At 43.8% G+C, this 19022-nt stretch overlaps 2 protein-coding genes across 2 annotated transcripts in view; one reads left to right on the top strand and one right to left on the bottom strand.

The window, feature by feature from the left end:
* Positions 1–1340: 1340 nt before the first annotated feature.
* On the bottom strand, positions 1341–18701 carry Eaf1 (ELL associated factor 1). The gene is made up of 6 exons (XM_075989022.1): positions 18341–18701; positions 15957–16051; positions 13230–13366; positions 10719–10909; positions 9540–9773; positions 1341–7418 (listed from the first exon to the last, which is right to left on the bottom strand). Exons 1-6 carry the CDS (start codon positions 18699–18701, stop codon positions 7372–7374), a joined length of 1065 nt encoding a protein of 354 aa, XP_075845137.1. The 3' UTR covers positions 1341–7371.
* The window catches only part of Mettl6 (methyltransferase 6, tRNA N3-cytidine), a 13710-nt gene continuing 13365 nt past the window's right edge, over positions 18678–19022 (top strand). Inside the window, exon 1 of the mRNA XM_075989023.1 lies at positions 18678–18789. The gene's annotated coding sequence lies outside the window, so the exon portion shown is untranslated. The remainder of the gene's footprint in view (positions 18790–19022) is intronic.

Raw genomic sequence — 19022 nt, 5'->3', positions numbered from 1 at the left:
CTTCAAAACCTTATATTCCATAAAACTGGAAAATCTAAAAGAAATATACAATTTTCTACATAGGTACCATATATCAAAATTAAGTCAAGACCAGATAAACAATTTAAATAGACCTATAACCTCTACGGAAATAGAAGCAGTCATTAAAAGCCTCCCAAACAAAAACAGAAGCAGATGGTTTCAGTGCGGAATTCTACCAGATTTTCAAATACCAAAAACTCCTCAAACTGTTCCACACAATAGAAACAGAAGGAACACTGCCAAACTCCTTTTGAGGCTACAGATACCCTGATGTCCAACCACACGAAGGTGCAACAAAGAAAGAGAATTACAGACCAATCTCCCTCATGAATATTAATGAAAAAATAATCAATAAAATACTTGTAAAACGAATCTAAAGAACACATCAAAAAAAAAATCATCTGCCATGATCATGAACACCCCAGAGATACAGGGAAGGGTCAACACATAAAAATCCATCAATATAATCCCACCATAAAAACAAACTGAACCATATGATCCCCACATCTCAAAGCCTTTATCAAAAATCCAACACCCCTTCATGATAAAAGTCTTGGAGAGAGCAGGGATACAAGGAACATTCCTAAACATAATAAAGGCAATATATAGCAAGCCAACAGCTGACATCAAATTAAATGGAGAGAAACTCACAGCAATTTCACTAAAATCAGGAATAAGACAAGGCTGCCCACTCTCTCCGAATCTGTTCAATATACTTGCAGGCAGCATTCTCAAAAGTTGTGTTCTCTAGTCTCCTGTCAGACCTTTTAAAAACCAAACTTTGTTTTATAGTTTTGAATGTTAAGACCTTTAAGTTAAAACTTTATGACACAAAACTAAAAAGGAATTAAGTTAATCCATTAGATTTAGGCATAAAGAATTCTTTTTTTTTTTTTTTGGTTGCTTAAGATAGGGTTTTCCTGTGTAGCCTGGACTATCCTGGAACTCGCTCTGTAGACCAGGTTATTCTCAAACTCACAGAGATGCCTCTGCCTCCAAGGGCTAGGATTAAAGGTGTGTGCCACCTCTGCCTAGCCTAAAAGATTCCCTTTTAAAAAGGATTTATTTATTTATTTATTTATTATGTATTCAGTGTTCTGCCTGCACGTATCACTGCAGGCCAGAAGAGGGCACCAAATCTCATTACAAAAGGTTGTGAGCACATGTGGTTGCTGGAACTTGAACTCAGGACCTTTGGAAGAGCAGACAAAGGTCTTAACCACTGAGCCATCTCTCCAGCCCCAGCCTAAAGGATTCTTAAAAGGCCCTATTTTACACAGATTTTCAGTTAAAGAAACTAACAACACAAGACACTTGAATATATTGCAGACCTTCATTTTTATTTAAATATATTCATCTTGAGAGAGACTACACAGCAAATATAAATGTAAACATGCATGTCTACATCAGAATTAAGCCAAATGAATTTTTAGGCACAAGATTTTAAATATCATTAATAAAGGAGACAAGGAATCTAAGACCAAAATAACAGAGGCAACAAAAACACACTTCCTAACACTTCCTACTGGTTAAGGCCTGAGTCTTAGAAAGTCTATGTTCCTTGCCAAGTGGAAAGATCCACTTTATTGTTCTTAATACATATCTACAAAACAGCTTAAATTCTCTTTCAAAATAATGTAATAAATATATCACACACATACACACACACACACACACACACACACACACGCTAAACCATACTATCAATACAGAAAAGAAAGGACTTTGGAATTTTCAAGTTTCCCTATTACTGCAGCATATCACCCATAGATAAAATTATTCTGCTACAGAAATAAATTAACCAGTGGCATTATTACAAATCTCTAGTTTATCTGTATTGCATTTTCCCAAAACTTTTCAAAGGATTGCCATGGCTTCTCTGTAGAACTAATTTTCCCACCTCACCCAAGTGGCTAACATTGCATAGAACAAATAAAAGGTAATTTAAAAATTCAGTAGGGACTTGCATGGGTAGTTGCAGCTTTGTCTCAATGCCTGGAATGATGGAGAAGGGTCATTTGTCTATCTGTTGCTTTCATTGGTCAATTAATAAAGAAACTGCTTGGCCTTTGGTAGGCAGAGTAGACAGAACAGAATACTGGGAAGAAGTGAGGCAGACGCTATAGCTCTCCTCTCCAAGATGGATGCAGGTTAAGATCCCTTCTGGTAAGCCACCACCTCGTGGTGCTACACTCATTAATAGAAATGGGTTAATCAAGATGTGAGAGTTAGCCAGTAAGAGGCTAGAGCTAATGGGCCAAGCAGTGTTTAAAAGAATACAGTTTCCGTGTAATTATTTCCAGGTATAAAGCTACAGAGTGGCGCTCCAACGTGGTAACTAACACCACGTAAAACCTGAGAGGGCTTAAAAAGGAGAGAGAGAGAATTTAACACAGCTTTTTGCTGTTTGTGGGTGGCATCCTGCAAAGAAATTTCCCTGACTCTGCAGCCATAGCAGGAAAAAAGCTGCTGCAAGTTTAAAACGCAGCTTCCTGGGCTGTGCCGCCAGCATGAACTCTGGCTATAAAGCATTTCAATGGCTTTTATGAGACTGGATATTTGTGTTCCCGCTCGGGATCAGGAGGAAAGTAGCTGAGACCATGGCCTTGGCCCAGCTCTTGCTGCCTGCGCAGATGGCAGAATCAGACTTAGGCAGGCTGGAGAGCATGGCGGATTCCTGCTGCCATACAGAGAGATGTTTTCAGACTATGCAGTGTTCTGCGTGTCCGATTTGGCTGCAACTTGGATGAAGAGAGTTTCTGTGCCGCACGCTCAGTCTCAGAGTTAAAATGCTGAGTGGCAGCTCCTACCTGGTGGCCCCAGAGCTAGTAGAAAATGGTACGTCCTCCATTTTGAAATTGGAGAGAGGTGGAGCCAACAACCAGAGCAGCCCTCCGCTCTGCAGCTCAGAGGCACAAGTGACCCAGAGGCACAAGCAGCTCTGCCATGCTGAACTGTGCTGGTCTCAGGCAGGAACTATCGTAATTATCCTAATAACCGCGCAATTAAGGTTTAGACTGGCAGTAAACAGGTGGTACCATATTACCTCTACATGGCACAACTTAAGTTTTTAAGAAGTGCTTAACATTTTAAGAAGTGCTCCTGGATAGTAAAAAATTACAGATTCACAATAGGACAGATTCAGACATAAAAGACCACTAAATGGGTCACAATGTTGGATGAGTGTACATAGGCTTGAGAGAGAGAAAAAAAAAGATGGAGAGAATAAAAACAAAGGGTAAAGTCTTCAAAGAGACAGAGTACAGATAATTATAGATTAAAAGAAAAAGAAAAATAAGCCACGTAAAAATGGAAAATTCACAGAGAGTCTAGATTATGTACATTGTGTTTTCTTTAAAATTTTTGACTGTAAAGGAACTAAGTACAAGGAGACATTTCATTATATGGGCTACCAAGATAGACCAGAATGGATATCATAAGGGTATGACTTCAGAATTTGGACCGAAGGATATGATGCTTTGGAGAGGGTCTTCTTTTGTTTTCACAGAGGATGAGACCCTGTGGATTGCTTCTATCCCAATTTGGTATGATAGACCACGCCCTCCTGAAAGGTTGCTGTGAACACCCTCAAAAAATTACTTCACTCAACTGCCGACTGAGATGAACCTGGCACACAGGTTACACCATAAAAGACCTGCTTAACAGCGCCCCCATACAGCAGGAAGCAGTTTGGAGAGAAAAAACTGTGCCCATGTTCCCAAATACTGTTTATAAATGTTCTTTTACATTTAAAAGGGGATATGATATAGATATGAATAATCTACATTGGTATAAATTTTGCTTTATTGGTATTAAGGTCAATTTTGTTATATGTATATGTATTTCTGATCTTTATTAAGGTATTGTGATTGTGTAGTTCATTTAAAAATGTAATGTATAATCAGGAAATACAGGTTGTTAATGAATAATCATCGATAATAGTCAAGCATGTAGTCATGTAGACATTCTTCATGTCATTCAAAGACTGCAGAATATGGCATTTAATGTTTTAATAACTTAGGGCTTTTCATGACAATGAGACACGTCTGCTCCTGGCAGCACCAATCTACTTCAAGAGAAAGATGGGCTTCGAAGAGGATCCTTATGGAGTTGGTTAGCCCTTTGGACACGAAACTGCTTTTGCCTGGACTGATGCATAACTGGACACAGAGAACCCTCAGAGAGAGAACTGCTGAACTTGCCTAAAGGTGAGATGGTCTTGCGGGGTTCCTGCTTCATAAGAGAATTCGCGAAACATTCTGCAGGACACAGCAGATAGTGACTGAACTGTCTTTGAAATTTCCTGCTTCATGGAAATATCTGCTGGATACTATGGGCCTATAGGCCGAAGATGGATGCCCCAATGGTGCAGAGGAACTTTGGGTAATTGTCCAGGCAGCAAGATGTCTCTGTCATTTCTAGATTTTTGAAAGTTGCTTATTTCTTGTTTACTTAGGTAATATTATATCCTTTATCCTTCTGGAGTCTTTGATGGAGTTGAAGAATGGATAGTTATAGTTTTCCTTAGTTATGATACAAGATAAAATAGATATAAATATTGTAACTTTAATTCTTGCTTGATAACTTTTGTTATATGTAATTTTACTATGTTAAAGTAAAAGCCTTTCTTTTTTGTTTAAACAGAAAAAGGGGAAATGATGGAGGAGCGTCATTTGTCTATCTGTTGCTTTCATTGGTTAATTAATAAAGAAACTGCTTGGCCTTTGATAGGACAGAAAATTAGGTAGGCAGAGTAGACAGAACAGAATGCTGGGAAGAAGTGAGGCAGACGCTATAGCTCTCCTCTCCAAGATGGATGCAGGTTAAGATCCCTTCTGGTAAGCCACCACCTCGTGGTGCTACACTCATTAATAGAAATGGGTTAATCAAGATGTGAGAGGTAGCCAGTAAGAGGCTAGAGCTAATGGGCCAAGCAGTGTTTAAAAGAATACAGTTTCCGTGTAATTATTTCCGGGTATAAAGCTACACTGGAATGTTTCCCCTATGCTTATTCTCAATCCTTAACTAGTTAGTTCTCTCAGCCTCCTGCCCTCTAAGCTAGGAGCACATGCATGTCTACTTCTGTACTTTTGAGGTGCTCATACCAACCAGAAACCAGGTAGGAGAAAGGCAATTTGTATGCACATTAGGACATACCCCATAGGTGGGAAGACCTGAAGAGTTGGTGAAGATGGTACCTGAGGAGTCTGGAGAAGGTTGAGTGGGTGAAGAGGAGGGAACAGCAAAGGCACAGAGACAGGAAGGAAGTCACTCAGTTGGCACAAGGATACCCCTGAGAAGTCATCATTGTCATCATCAATGTAAGAGGCAAGAGTCTGGATTTTCAAAAATGGTTTTTGTTGGTTTTTTGTTTGTTTTTGTTTTGCTTTTTACTAAGGAAGGGAAAGGAGATGGGAGCACTGAAGGACTGTGCAGAGAGCACAAACTGGAGCCAACAAAAGCATGTGGTGCTGGGTAGGCCAGGTGACATGGAGTCTGACTGACCAAGCCCAGTGCCACATGCAGGCACTTCCTATAGAAACAGTCACTGGCCAGCATGCCCACACACAGTTCTGTCTACAGAAACCAAGGCTTTGGAGAAGGGCAGAGCAAGGGGAGACCTACATAGCATTTTTAGTTCAAGTTCCTGGAACCTGCCCTAGTGTAAGCAGGCAAAGAACAGTAAGACAATTCAATTCCCAGATCCAGGGACAATTCAAGCCACCCAATCATAACCTGCACCTTCCCTGAGCTGCCATTACCAAAGAATTATAAAGCAATTATCAGCTTGCTATAAGGAGGTTCCCACCTGCCATGGAGATTCACCGAGCATCGCCCCAGAGGCTGAGACCTCAGCACAAGGTACTTGGGCAGAATGGTGTACATGTGCTGCTGGGCAATGGCTTCTATCCTACCTCAGCTCACTGCAATCTGTGCACCAAACAGTTAGGATCGTACCTATATGGTATGAGTCTAACCTAAGTCCCACCATGGACCATTCATTTCCTTTCTAGGTCCAGAACACCTCCCTCCACTAGCTCAGGAGAAAGGCTTATGTGAGTGGAGGAAAACCCAAGGTAAAAAGAGCATTAGTATTATCTGAAAGACAGGAATTTCCTAGGATATATTCATTCTAACTACATCTACTGTGAGATGGGTGGCAACGTACAAGTCACCACACACTTCCTCAGTGTGGAACATTGACTCGTGACCAGTTTCCAGCAAGAACAGTTATTTGAAAATGGCACACTGCAAAAGGCAATCTTGTGATTCTCTTCTATGAAAATACCAATTGGTCTGGGAGTCAGGCACAAAAGCATAGAGAGCTCAAGAAGAGTGTTTCATACGGCAGAACTCCTATCTGGACTCTGGAGGCTTGCAGCTGGCCAATCTGCTCAGAGGGTTCCCTACTGCACCCCTCCTTGATTCCTATCCTCCGCTAACAGCCACGGGATTAAGAATACCTGAGGATGGATCCATGTGAACCCAGAAGTCTCAGATGAGCTGAGGATGTGCGTCAGCGTGGCAGCTGCTGCTCACTCCGCCTCACATACACGGGAATTGCCTGAGTCTGAATCCGAGCTGAATGGCAGCAATGCTTTTGTCTTTGGAATCTGACAGAAACGTCTGTGCAGAAAAGTCTGACGCCAGCAAGTGTAATTCAAAGAAGTAGCGAGCAAGCGTACACCTGAGACAGGTGACTGGACATTCCCTGCAGTGTGCTTTCCTTTCCTAGCTGCGCTGGGTCGAGCAACTGGATTTCTAGCACACACACCCACAACCACACACCCACACATACCCACACACACACTAATTGACCCAAAGACTCTGCCAAGGTCTACTTCTATGGTCTTATCAAACTGGGTCACACAAAACTTCCTTACCACTTCATGTCAAACATGGAAAATGGTCTTAACATATTTCTATGACACAGTTTGAGGATCTCCTTTCTTTCCATAACCCTCAAAGACTTTTATTTTACTGGTACAGACTGCCTGGCCAAACTGATGGCTGCTGAATTACTGGCCTGGTGAGGACAGGGGCCTTAAGGGCCCGAGATCAGGGTGCAATGGTCTGTTTTTCATTAATAATGTTAACCACGTGGAAACAGAATTCCATTCGTTCTCCTATAGATCTACTTAAACTCTGAAACAAGAGATTGTTCAAGAATTACGTGAGAAAATCACCCACCACCACCAAGTCAAAAACTGAGTGTCTGCATGCTCCCAGGCCTTAACTCCTCCTACAGGCCCTGCTGTGCAACATCCTCCTGTGGCGTGGAATCCTGGCAGAAGTCGCTGGGTCTTGCAGCATGTCCACGTACCGGAAGCAGATTTCAAAAGCCTGGAGCTAGTCGTCACTGTCACTGCCAGACTCACTTAACTGCAAGTCATTTCCTACGAAAGAAAACAAAATGAAGCTAAGAGCATAGCAGTTAATAACTTTTCTGGCTCCTCTGCCTTCTTCACTTCCCTCTGCTCTGCCTAGAGTGTAGCTCTTTATACTTATGCTTATATTTCTCCTTCACTTAAAACATCAAGACTTCTTTAAAATTCTTTGGCTGGCTGCTCAGCTATCACATAATACTAAAAGTTTCCAAATCGGGACTGGAGAGATGGTTCAACGGTTAAGAGCATTTGTTGCTCTTGCAGAGGACCCAGGTTTGATTCCTGATACCCAAATGGTGGCTCACAACTACCTATAGCTCCAGTTCCAAGGGCATCAAACATGCACATAGCATAACACATACAAGCAGGCAAAACATATACACAAAATAAAAAGAATAAATCTAATTTAAAAACAAAATAAATACCAAAAAAACTTTGTTAATCCAATTTATAAGGCAGGAAAACCAATCTGGCTCACTGAAAAGGCTGGAGCAGTCGACATTCTAAAAGAAACACTCTTTTTAGGATGTACAAAGCAGTTTGGTACTGCTTATTAGTACTGAGAAGGAGCAGCAAGACGGTTTTAAATGTGCTAAGAAAATAGAAATAACACACAGCATCTGGCAGACTCATTCACATTAAGTTGCTTTATAATTATTTTATTTTATGTATATGAGTGTTTGGCCAGCATTCATGTCTATATACCATGTGGGTACCTGGTACCCTTGGAGGTCAGAAGAGGGCATTGGATCCCCTGGAACTGGAGCTATAGGTGGTTGTGAACTAGCATGTGTATGCCAGGAATCAAACCCAGGTTGTCTGCAAGAACAGTGCTCTTAACCCTAAGCCATCTTAGCAGCTTCATGAAATTGTTTTAGGAAAAACTAAGAGCCAGGTGTGGTGGTTCATGCCCATAATCCCACTACCAAGGAGGCTGCAGCAGGAAGACCACGAATCCAAGCCCCAGGTGTGGTGGCTCATGCCCATAACCCCAGTACTAAGGAGGCTCTGGCAGGAAGATCAAATTAAATTCAACCTCCCTAACTCCCCACCCGACTTTCAAAAAAGTTAAGTAAACAAGATGTTTCCATTATGGAAGCTGAGAGCCATAGCATGCTAATCCAGTGTCACCTCTGCCTACCTCTGACCAGGATATTTCTATTTCTTTAAGAGAAAGCTCCAGATTCTTAGATGGTATGTAGGTATCTAGAATTCAAAAGGACTCAATACTTCAAGTTCACATAACAGAAATGTATATAAAAGAACTTTAGCTGACAGCAGTTGAATGAAAGTGAACGTCCATATTTCTTAAATTTAAATCAGCTTTTTCTGTCTCTGGACTCAGCACCCTTGCAGAGGGCCCAGCATCATCCCTAAGGACTTCCTTTTTTGGCTGTGTAAGGACAGACTTCTTACCTGGACCTCAACTTACACAGACAACAGGGCATACCAACCAGGCAAAATGCTGAGGTGTTTTAGGTGAAGGCCAGACACTACACACCCAACAAGGCCTGCAGAAAGGAACTACCCATCCTGGAATGTCCACAGTGTTGAAACTAATGTCGGCTTGGGCCACATTGCAGGGTTAATCAGGTCTGCATCCCACCTCTGCTGCCAGGCCTTCTAACTTCATCATGCAAGGTTCCAAAAAGGGAGTGAGTGAAGGAGGGAGGGAGGAAGGGAGAGGGAGAGAGGGAGAGGGAGAGAGGGAGAGGGAGAGAGAGAGAGAACACAGAATCGCCCCACTCTGAAACAAAGCCAATATTTATGGCTTTTCTGTTACCTTACCAACTGCTGGAAATATACCCAAGCATGACAATATCCTGTCTTTTCTCTTGCCAAAGGCTACCTAAATAGAGGTAATGGGTTAACTTTTAAAAGCCAGCTGTAGGCAGACCATATCTTAAACCTGGTGTATGGAAAACCAAAGAGCGCACAATCAAGTTTAAGCATTTTGTAGAAGTCACAGCCACAAGTAAAGGGTAAAAAGAAAGAAAAGATTGTGAATTTGGGGTCCTTGTCAAGACCTTCCCTATGCCCTAAATGCCTATAAATATAGGTTCTGGCACAGGGCAACAGAAGCTGCATATGGTGTGCCCTGACTCAGTCACTAAAGGAGGACACACTTACTGAGCGTATTCATCAGCTGAGAGCTTCCTTGGGGCCGGCTGGTTCCATTGGCCACTGTGGGCCTGCTGTTGTAGGACTGCTGGTGTGAAGGCTGGGGAGGAGAGGCTGGGCCGTTGTCCTCTCCTCCGCTGCTGGAGCTGTCGTCATCACTCCCAGAGGAGCTCTCAGAGTCAGAGGAACTGCTCCCACTGCTGCTGCTCATCTGCTCGATGACGTCGACCTCAGCCCGCAGCTCTGCAACGACACCAGGGCATCAGTACCGCCCCGCTCTGAGATGACAGGAAGTGTCTAGGAACAGGGAGCTGACAAGACCGACAGCAGAGAGGGACTTCGATCTTCCGCTTCTGGAGTACAACACAATGAACCTCCAAACTGACAACAATACCTACTCCATTTCGGGGCTGACGGGAACACTGAATTCATCCAAATGAACAAAAGGCAGATCTGCTACAGAATGTCTCTTCTGTGTAAGGCACATCAGGGTTATTACTCCCTTAAATACTGACCCTGATTTGGGTGTGGTGTGTGCCCACAGCCAGTGGAGTCAGGAGAGCTTGACTTTGGGACCAGCCTGGGCTACAGAGCAAGACCTTTTCCATAGACAAACAGACAAATGGGAGTTATCGTCTAAAACTCCAGCTGAGAGAGAAGAAAAACACTTATCAAGCAGTGGCAAGTCAGAGGGCTTATTTAATCCCAACACTTGGGAGGCAGTGGCAGGTGGATCCCTGTGAGTTCAAAGATAGCCTGGTCTACAGAGGGAGTTCCAGGACAGCCAAAGATATAGAAAGAACCTGTCTCAAAAAGTAAAAGTAAAAATAAAAAATAGATGTTAAAGTAACGTCACATAAAGGTGGAAAATACACAGCGAATCTGGATACTGTATATTAATATTTGCGTACATTAGTATGTGAGCTCAGAGAGCTCAGAATCTATACACTGAGAATATTCTTTCTCTGGCTGATAGTAGTGCTTACTTAACCCCTAAGCCTTTAAGAATGCTGCCAAGACAATCCCACTCAACCCGAACTCATTCTTGTCAAATATGCATGGGAAAATGTCAGCCCTCAGCAGCTCCAGAGCCAGGAGCTCTGGTGACACATCTATAAGGTAGTATGAACTCTGTGAGCTTCTTGAGAACCCTGTGCCTGACTGCATGCACTAGCCCAGCGCTCTTACCTCTTTTGATGTCATCCAGCTGGGGCTCAGGTGAGGGCGTATCCTTTAAGGGAGACGTTTTGGGTCCAGCTGGAGGCTTCGTTGGGGCTCGGAATGGTATGGGTGGTGGAGGAGGTGGTGGCTGTGATGGCTGTGGGGGACGAGCAGGCTGTTGTTCCATTCGGGCTTGGATTTTACTGCTCCCCTCAGCTCTAAAATAGACATTAAATCAAGAGGCAAAATAGTTTCTCTCCCGATGACCAAGCACACAGGCAGTGTCTGCAGAACCAGTGTTCTTTCCGGGTGACTATAAATCTGATCTTTATGACTTCATGAAAAAGCACTCAACAACCACATGGCTACTGCATCCTAGAACTGTACTAAGCATCAGCAATTCAAAATAATGAAATGACCCTCTGCTTCCAAGGAGCATACTTTTTTTCCTTTCTGAGTCAGGGTCTAACTGTACTCTGGGACAGCCTCAGCCTTCCAAGAGATGAGATTATAGATGTGCCACATCCAATATAAGTTCAGCAAGGAGATAAAACACAGATATAGTGTGATTAGATGTGTTTATAAGAAAATATCACAATATGACTTAAATTCAATATACAGTCGTAATAATAAATAAAGTTTCTGAATAAACTAGATTTTGAAATGTTGGCAGCTTGCAAAATTTTCCATTATTTCCATTATCTACTTCCAAGTGAGAAATTTTACTCGTTAATAATTCCTCCTGCTCCTCTCATACATGCTGTGATTGTTTGTGGGAGCCCGGTGTATGTGGGACTCCTAACAGTGGAGTGGGGGTGTCTCCAACTCTTTTGCTTGCCCTTGGAGCTCTTTTCCTCCTACTGGGTTGCCTCATCCAGCCTGGATTAAGAGGGTTTGGCCTAGTCTTATTGCACCTTGGTATGCTATGTTCTGTAGATACCACTGGGAGGCCTGCTCTTTTCTGAAGGGAAATGGAGGCACAGTAGACCTGGTCAGGGGAAAGCTGGGAGAAACTGCAGTTGAGATGTATTGTTGAGAGAAGAATTAAAAAAGAGAGAAATCAAAATGCTCAGAAATGACTAGATGAAAAAAAGATATACTGTTCAATAACCAATAAAAGGTGTCTGTATACTAAAAAAGTAATAATTTCTTCTGCAAATGAAATAGCACAGTGCTTCTCAACTTTAGCATCTGCACAAATCCCCTGAGATCTCTGCAGGTTTTGACCTAGTAGGTCTTGCTATTCAGAGAATATAACAAGTACCCAGGAGGGATGCTGCTAGTTCCCAGACCACAGAGTAGAAAGGGAACAGAGCACCACCGGTAGCACAGGAAGACAAAGGGGCAGGACAGAAGCAGGCACTACAGCCTCATCCCCTAGGGTGGTGAGGTCTCAGCTCTAACAGTCAAATTAGGTAAATCACAACTTCTGCAAAGCCCAGGCGCATCCCCTGCCTCAAAGAAACAATAATCTAGAAATTACTGGTAAAGACTAGGTACCACACCTAAAACATCCGGCGTATGGCCCATGATAATCTCAGTGAGTGGGAGTTTTTCCTTTTCTGGTAAAATGAGTGAAAGAAATCTGGCTCAGGGAAGCAGAAACAGACATCAGGCTGCAATAGCTCTCAAAAGGTAATTAGCGGACTTGTGATTTAGCTCAGTGGTAAGAGCACTTGCCTACCATGTGCAAAGCTCTGGATCTGATGCCCAGTACCCCATCCCACCCCCACAGAACCCGTAATCACTATCTTACAATGAATACTCTATTCCAGGGTCTTTATATAATAAATTGATGTCCAGACAAACTCTAATGTTGAATGACCTACTAAGAAAGTTCACTATTTAAAAAATTAAGAAACATTTTGTTTTATTTAAAATTTTTTAAGTTATATTTCTATCCGTGTGGGTACTAAGCAATCTTGTAAGCCCATGTTCTGTCACTGCTGTTGTTGTCTTGAGACAAGGTTTTATGTAACTAAGACTAGCCTCAAACTCACTATGTAGCTGCCAATAGCCGTGGCTTCTTCATCCTGCTGCCTGCAACTCTCAAATGCTAGGCTTACAAGTGTGACCCCCATAGTCGGTTAGTTAGCAAGGGTTTATCTGACAATATAACCACCTCAAAACATCCCAGTTTATAAGCAACAATTCACTCTAAAAAGGTTATGCAATTGTTATTTTGTAATTTTAAGTATATACGTATAAATCAAATTCCCTACTTGATAGTATAAGAGCAATTATGAGATTGACAAAATTGGCTCGATTGTAAGTACCTTGTTTTCCCCAATGACTTCATGTTTCAGCTCTTAAATGCGTTATTTACTGCATTGAGAGAAATGTGCATTTCTGTCTGAGACAGAAGTAGCTAACATTACTGATGGGACACTATCAACAAGCAGATGTTGGCACCTTTATAAAATTGGACTAAATACCAAAGATTTAGAAACGTTTAAGGATATCCTTCAGGACAGCACCTGCTGGCACACATGATCCCCAAATTGCAAGAGAAAGGGAGGGCACAGAAGTCAGCCATACCTCGTCTTCTTGACCTGAATGCTGCTGCTGAGCTTCTCCAGCACATACTCTCCGGTGTCATGATTGATAATGAGCACACAATCTTTCTGATAAGGCCGTTTGTTCCCTTTGAACACGGTCATTGGTGGTGTGGACCCCTGTTTGCCACAAAAGTATAAACACACCAGTTATGAACAGCCACCTTTACAAAGGACACTGCCTCATCCACCCTTCATCAGAGCTACTCAAAAAGAACAAATGGCAGCCAGGCGTGGTAGCACGGGCCTTTAATCCCAGCACTAGGCGGGGGAGGCTGAGGCAGGGGGATCTCTGTGAGTTCAAGGCCAGAGTGGTTTACAAAGCAAGTTCCAGAACAGCCAGGGCTGTTAAAACAGAGAAACCCTGTCTTGGAAAAAAAAAATAATAATAAAATAAATAAATAAATAAAAGCTCCTTTAATAAAAAATAAAAGAAAGAAAAAGAACAAATGACCAGTCTCTGTCGAGGCAAAAGGAACAATTAGAACCTAGCAAGCATCTGATTTTAGGTAATCACGAATGTACCATAAAAGTTTTAGGTTATAAGGCACATTTTTAAGGGTGTGGGAAATGTTTCAAGAATAATGCTACATGGACTAAGAACAATAAACTTTCTCTACACGTAACTATCACTGTGACTGGTTAAACTAGTGAGCGATCTGTATTCCTTTGCAATTGAAGAGTCCAGGGTTTCTGCATCATGCAAAGGACCAACATAGCATTCTCCAATGGTAGCCAGTAAACCTGGTAAGCAGAAACTAACCCAAGCTAGTCATCTAAGCAAGCCTTTCAACTGCTCCCCTGTTGCTCTAGGATCAAAGGGTACCATCTTTAAGGTGGCCCCTGGCTCCACCCATCCCACAGCGCTATGATTTTCAGAAAACAAGGAGCTCTTGTTCCTGCCTCAGGGCTTTAACTGGGCTTCTGCCTGCTATACCGTGACACTCCTGTCTAAATTTGTCAACCTTCTGCTAAGTCCAAAGATGAGCTAGCTTTCCACAACAAGTACTTGTTTTGGAGACAGGGTCCCACGTAGCCCAGGCTGGCCTTGTACTCTCAATCATCTTGTTTCTACCTTTCAAATGCTGGGATTACAGGAGAGCATCACATCCAGCAATGGCTATATGTTCCCATATTTAATTCTGGACCCCAAGCTGCACAAAGGCAAGAAATTTACTTGTTTAAAGTTCAATTCTTAGAGCCTAGGAATGGACTAGTACCCTGAACATCCATTCACTATTTGTCAGACATAAGATTTGTTTTTTTGTTTTGTTTTGTTTTGTTTTTCGAGACAGGGTTTCTCTGTGGCTTTGGAGCCTGTCCTGGAACTAGCTCTTGTAGACCAGGCTGGTCTAGAACTCACAGAGATCCGCCTGCCTCTGCCTCCCGAGTGCTGGGATTAAAGGCGTGTGCCACCACCGCCCGGCCCAGACATAAGATTTAATTTCTTGCTTAGGAAAAAAAAAAAATGCTTGGCTCTTCAACCCCTTATTTTTGCAATAAAAATTTAGGTTTGAAAGGGAGCTTAGGGACCATTTACCCAACCCCTTCATTTTTCATTTGGGAAACTAAGGTCCAATGGGAGATGATGTAACCTGCCACAGTAACATGCAAGAAAAGAGGAGTCTGCATGAACAGGCTGTTGTTTTTCCTCAGCTCAGAGGTATACAGGCCATTCTGTCAACAGTTACACAGAGCCTACTGTATTTGAGGACACAGCTGTGGAATGTGCTAAGAACCTCTTCTGTTTTAACTTGTTTGTTTGCATGTGTGTGCGGTGTCTTACATGTGTACTTGTTTCCTTGTGTGGGGGCAGATGTGTGTGCATACAACCCCTGGAGGCTCTTCCTCAACTGCTCTACACTTTCCTTTGCTGAGGCAGGGTCTCTTGCTGAACCCCACTAAGTCGAGCTAGCCACCATGCCCCAGGGATATCTGTCCCTACTTCTGTAAATGTGGGACCATGGGCAGCTACCATGTTTTCCATGCTTTCTACATGGATTCTGAGGACCCAACTCCAGTCCTCATGTTTGTGCCCTTTATTCTGGGCCATCTTCCCAGGCCAAAGCACTGTTAACACACACTTCAGTTACGGTTTCTTTCTGTTTTTCCTTTGGCGAGGATTGAACCTAGGACCTCATCATGCAAAGCAAGTCCTCTCCCACTGAGCTACAGCTACAAACCCAAAGTGCTGCCCTGAAGAGAGCTTTACAAAATCTTTTCTTCCAAGTCCCTGGTGCAGCTTTTAACTGAGTTCTTCATCCTTAAATTAGCAATGTTCCAAACCTTTAGTTCCTGCCTGGGACCATCAGCCTGCACAGGACCCTTACCATATATAAATTTGCCCCTCTGGCTCCTACCTGCCTTCTGGCTGCCTGTTCAGAAGTTGCTATGGTTACACATGGCACATGGGGCCTTTCTCTCCAGAACAGTATGGGAGAAACTCTATGTATGTCTAGCAGAGGGGCCACTGTCCAGATGGAAACCTACCTACTATACTGCATGCTCGGGAGAGGGGGGCTCAGGAACAAGGGCAAAGAGCTACCTTAAACCAAGTCCCATGACACATGAGTTACTACCCACCCAACCCCTAAATTCCAATTTTACTTACATTGACTTTTTAAAAATCTAAATAAATAAACAGAAGGAAATTCAAACTAAATAAAATACAAGGATTCATTATACGAAGTCAACGATGGGAACAACTCACAGGAATGTGTGGCAGTGTGATTGTGACTTCATCTCCTTTGCCCACCTGGAGCTCTCCTTCACAGGAAGTGTCTATCGATGCTGGCTTAAAATCATCTAAAGGAAAGAAAGAATATTTCCCATTGGGGGACTGAATATAAGGGCTTCTGGGGCATTTTAATTTCAAATTAAAAATTGTATTACTTAAATAAAAAATGTTGAGGATTCTTTCATGGATGTATGTATGTTCCTGAATGTTCATGAGTACATATATTTGTAGGATTTTAGTCTCTCAGGTACTGTTAGTCTTTTTGTTATTGTGGGTTTTTTTTTTTTGGTTGGTTTTGGTTTTTTCAAGACAGGGTTTCTCTGAGTAGCCCTGGCAGTCCTGAAGCTGCTCTGGAGGCCAGGCTGGCCGTGAACTCACAGAGATCTGACTACCTCTGCCTCCTGAGGGCTAGGATTAAAGGCGTGCACCACCACTGCAGGTGGTTGTCTTGTTCTGAGACAGAGTCTCTCATTGGCCTGGAACTCACAGAGTAAGAGTGAGGCCAGCAAGTCGCCCGTGATCCTTCTGTCTCGATGTCCCCAGCACTGGAATGACAGCTGTTTACTACCACACTGTGACACTTTTATGTGGGTTCTAGAAATCCAAATCAGAGACCCATCCGTTCATAGTAAGCATTTCATAAACTAAGCCAACTGCCCAGCCCCATCATTTAAAATTCTTAAAAAAAAAAAAAAGAAAAAATTACAACACAGAAAACTTTATATATGCTGAAGTATAGAGACTAGAACAATGAGCCCAAAAATACCGCCATCCAATTCAATAATTACCAAGTCAGGAACACCTACCTCTACATATGTTGCCTTTAACGACATTATTATTTTAGTGTAGGGAGCTGGAACTCATACACCCTTATGTTAATGTAAGATATTCCCATATTCCAAGAGAGAGCTAACAGCTAACATCTATCTTCCGTAACACGGGAATTATTACAACTGTGTGCACAGAAGCCACAGAGCAAACATTCTGGCTGCAAATCGACATGAGACACAGGAGGCCACACGAGGCTGACTTCTTTCTGCATAGAAATGGTCAAAAGTAGAACCTGCCACACTCAAGCTTTCTCATTTTGAAAAAGATACTTCTGGATATATTCAGAAGCAGACGGGCGAACTCCAGAAGTTATCTTTCTTATTCTTACAAATGACACAATCGGAAGAGCCATTTTACTTCCTGTTACCACACACCTGCCTCACACTTCAGGCCAGGCACACATGTGCAGGTTCTCACTTATGGTACTGCCCCTCAGTGGAGAGGGAAAAAACGATAGTCTTCTCACTTCCCCAGTATTGCTTCGTTCAGACAGCTGGCTCTGCTGTCAGAGGGAAGCACAGAAATGGCTTGACAAGGGGCCACACAAAGATGAGACTTTTGTATCTAACACGCCACACACCCTCTTCCGATGTGTTGAGTCACATCTATTAGCTCCCGTGACGGAGCATGTCTTAACTGGTGCTAACGCTACCGGAAACCAGAAGCCTGTGAATCAGAGAGGGGTGTGCTTGGTCAGCCGAATCTTTACTCAGGACAGTGGAAGTAGCCCTCTGAGAGTCTATAATCATGTAGGAAAAGGCCCGACATAATGACTATTTCCATATTCCTTACGCTGCTGTCTTCATTTTCCAAACATAGATCAAGCTTTAACTTATGCCAGGTCCACAAACTCGAATTTTATTCTTCCCCTACAAGTGAGTTGGCCCATAGGGTGGTGTAGGTGACTTGAAGACATTAACGTCAGCTAGGCATGGTAGGTCAGGGCCATAATTTAGGCACTACAGAGACTGAGGCAGGCCTACAGCATGTTCAGGACAGGCCTGAGATATACAGTGAGTTCTAGGCCAGCAGAGCCTACATTAAGACAGTCTCAACCAACAACAAAATGTGTCAAAAGCACAGAAAGAGGAAAAATCTCATGGGTGCTACAAAGAATGCAGATTCCCTAGATGTGGATGGGGACCAAGAGCCCCAAGGGAAAAGAAAAAGAATGGTGCAGAAGGGAGTAAATGACGCTCGTGGCAAACGAGAAGTCTTTTCCAGGGCGTCAGTCCTGATGGAGTAATTCGACAAAGGGGACACAAGGAGAAGAAAGGGGCCTCGTTCCAAAGGAGTAAAGTTTGGCTTAAGGACTGTATGGTAAAGGAATAGTTAGTTGGCAGCAGTCAGAGATTTGGTTTGAGAGGAGCCATCTGAAAATAAAAGAACAGATCGAAGTCCCAGAGGATCTGGGGTGAGAGATAAGAAAAGAGACGCTTTGGAGAGCCGAGGTTGGCCAGGAGGGAGTCGGAGCTGGCACGTGGTGGTCAGAGAGGCAGAAGGGAACACGGGGAGGGCTCACTTACAGCGAATAGTGTGGAAGGAGGCCCGCGGTCGTTTCTCGAAGCTCTCCCCCAGCCGCAGGCAGTGCTCCTCGCGATCCAGCAGCGGGTTCGCCGTGCCGTTCATGGCCTTGCAACTGGCTGGCACCGGGGTCGGCGCTCTCCTCGCGCGGCCGCAGTCCCAGATCCCCGCGCAAGCGGCCCGCAGGACCTCGCTCCCGGGACACAGCTCCGGAACGCGCACTGAGCCAAGTCCGCGCCCACCGGGGGCCGGAAACCAGTCTCCACCGCGTCCAGAGAGACTCTGAGGAAGTACTGCCGCTGCGCTTCCGGCAGCGGGGAGGGACTTCCGGCTCCCCAGCGGAAATAGCGGGGGGAGTGCCATGGGCGAGAGAACTTCAATGGGCGCTCCTGGGCAGTAGCTGCCCTCGTCTCAGGAGGTAAACACCTCAGTTGGGAGATTCGACAGACAGGTGAGTGCGCCCTGGCCTGTCCTTTGCTGGTAACCCTGTGAATTGATGACCGGGCGCCCCGAGCGAGGAGAGTGGGTGCATGCGAGGCTGAGCGTTGATTCCGACGACCCCAGACGTGCCCGAGACCCTTGCGGCCTGGTTTATCCTGAGGGTCCCGAGAGAGATGACGGATCTGGGAACTCAGCGACCCGTCCCTCGGTCCTTCCTACTCCTCTCCAAGCTGCGGTGTGAGG

This window comes from Microtus pennsylvanicus, chromosome 10, assembly GCF_037038515.1.
Source record: "Microtus pennsylvanicus isolate mMicPen1 chromosome 10, mMicPen1.hap1, whole genome shotgun sequence".
Taxonomy (NCBI): Eukaryota; Metazoa; Chordata; class Mammalia; order Rodentia; family Cricetidae; genus Microtus; species Microtus pennsylvanicus.
Note: the sequence above shows the minus strand (reverse complement) of the source record. Positions and strands in the feature narration are given on the sequence as shown.

Coding starts and splice junctions, on each gene's coding strand:
- Eaf1 (XM_075989022.1), bottom strand. CDS start 18,701: ATGGCACTCCCCCCGCTATTTCCGCTGGGGAGCCGGAAGTCCCTCCCC. Junction 13,367..15,956: donor TCACACTGCCACACATTCCT/GTGAGTTGTTCC, acceptor TGTGGCAAACAG/GGGTCCACACCACCAATGAC. Junction 10,910..13,229: donor ATTCAGGTCAAGAAGACGAG/GTATGGCTGACT, acceptor TGTCTATTTTAG/AGCTGAGGGGAGCAGTAAAA.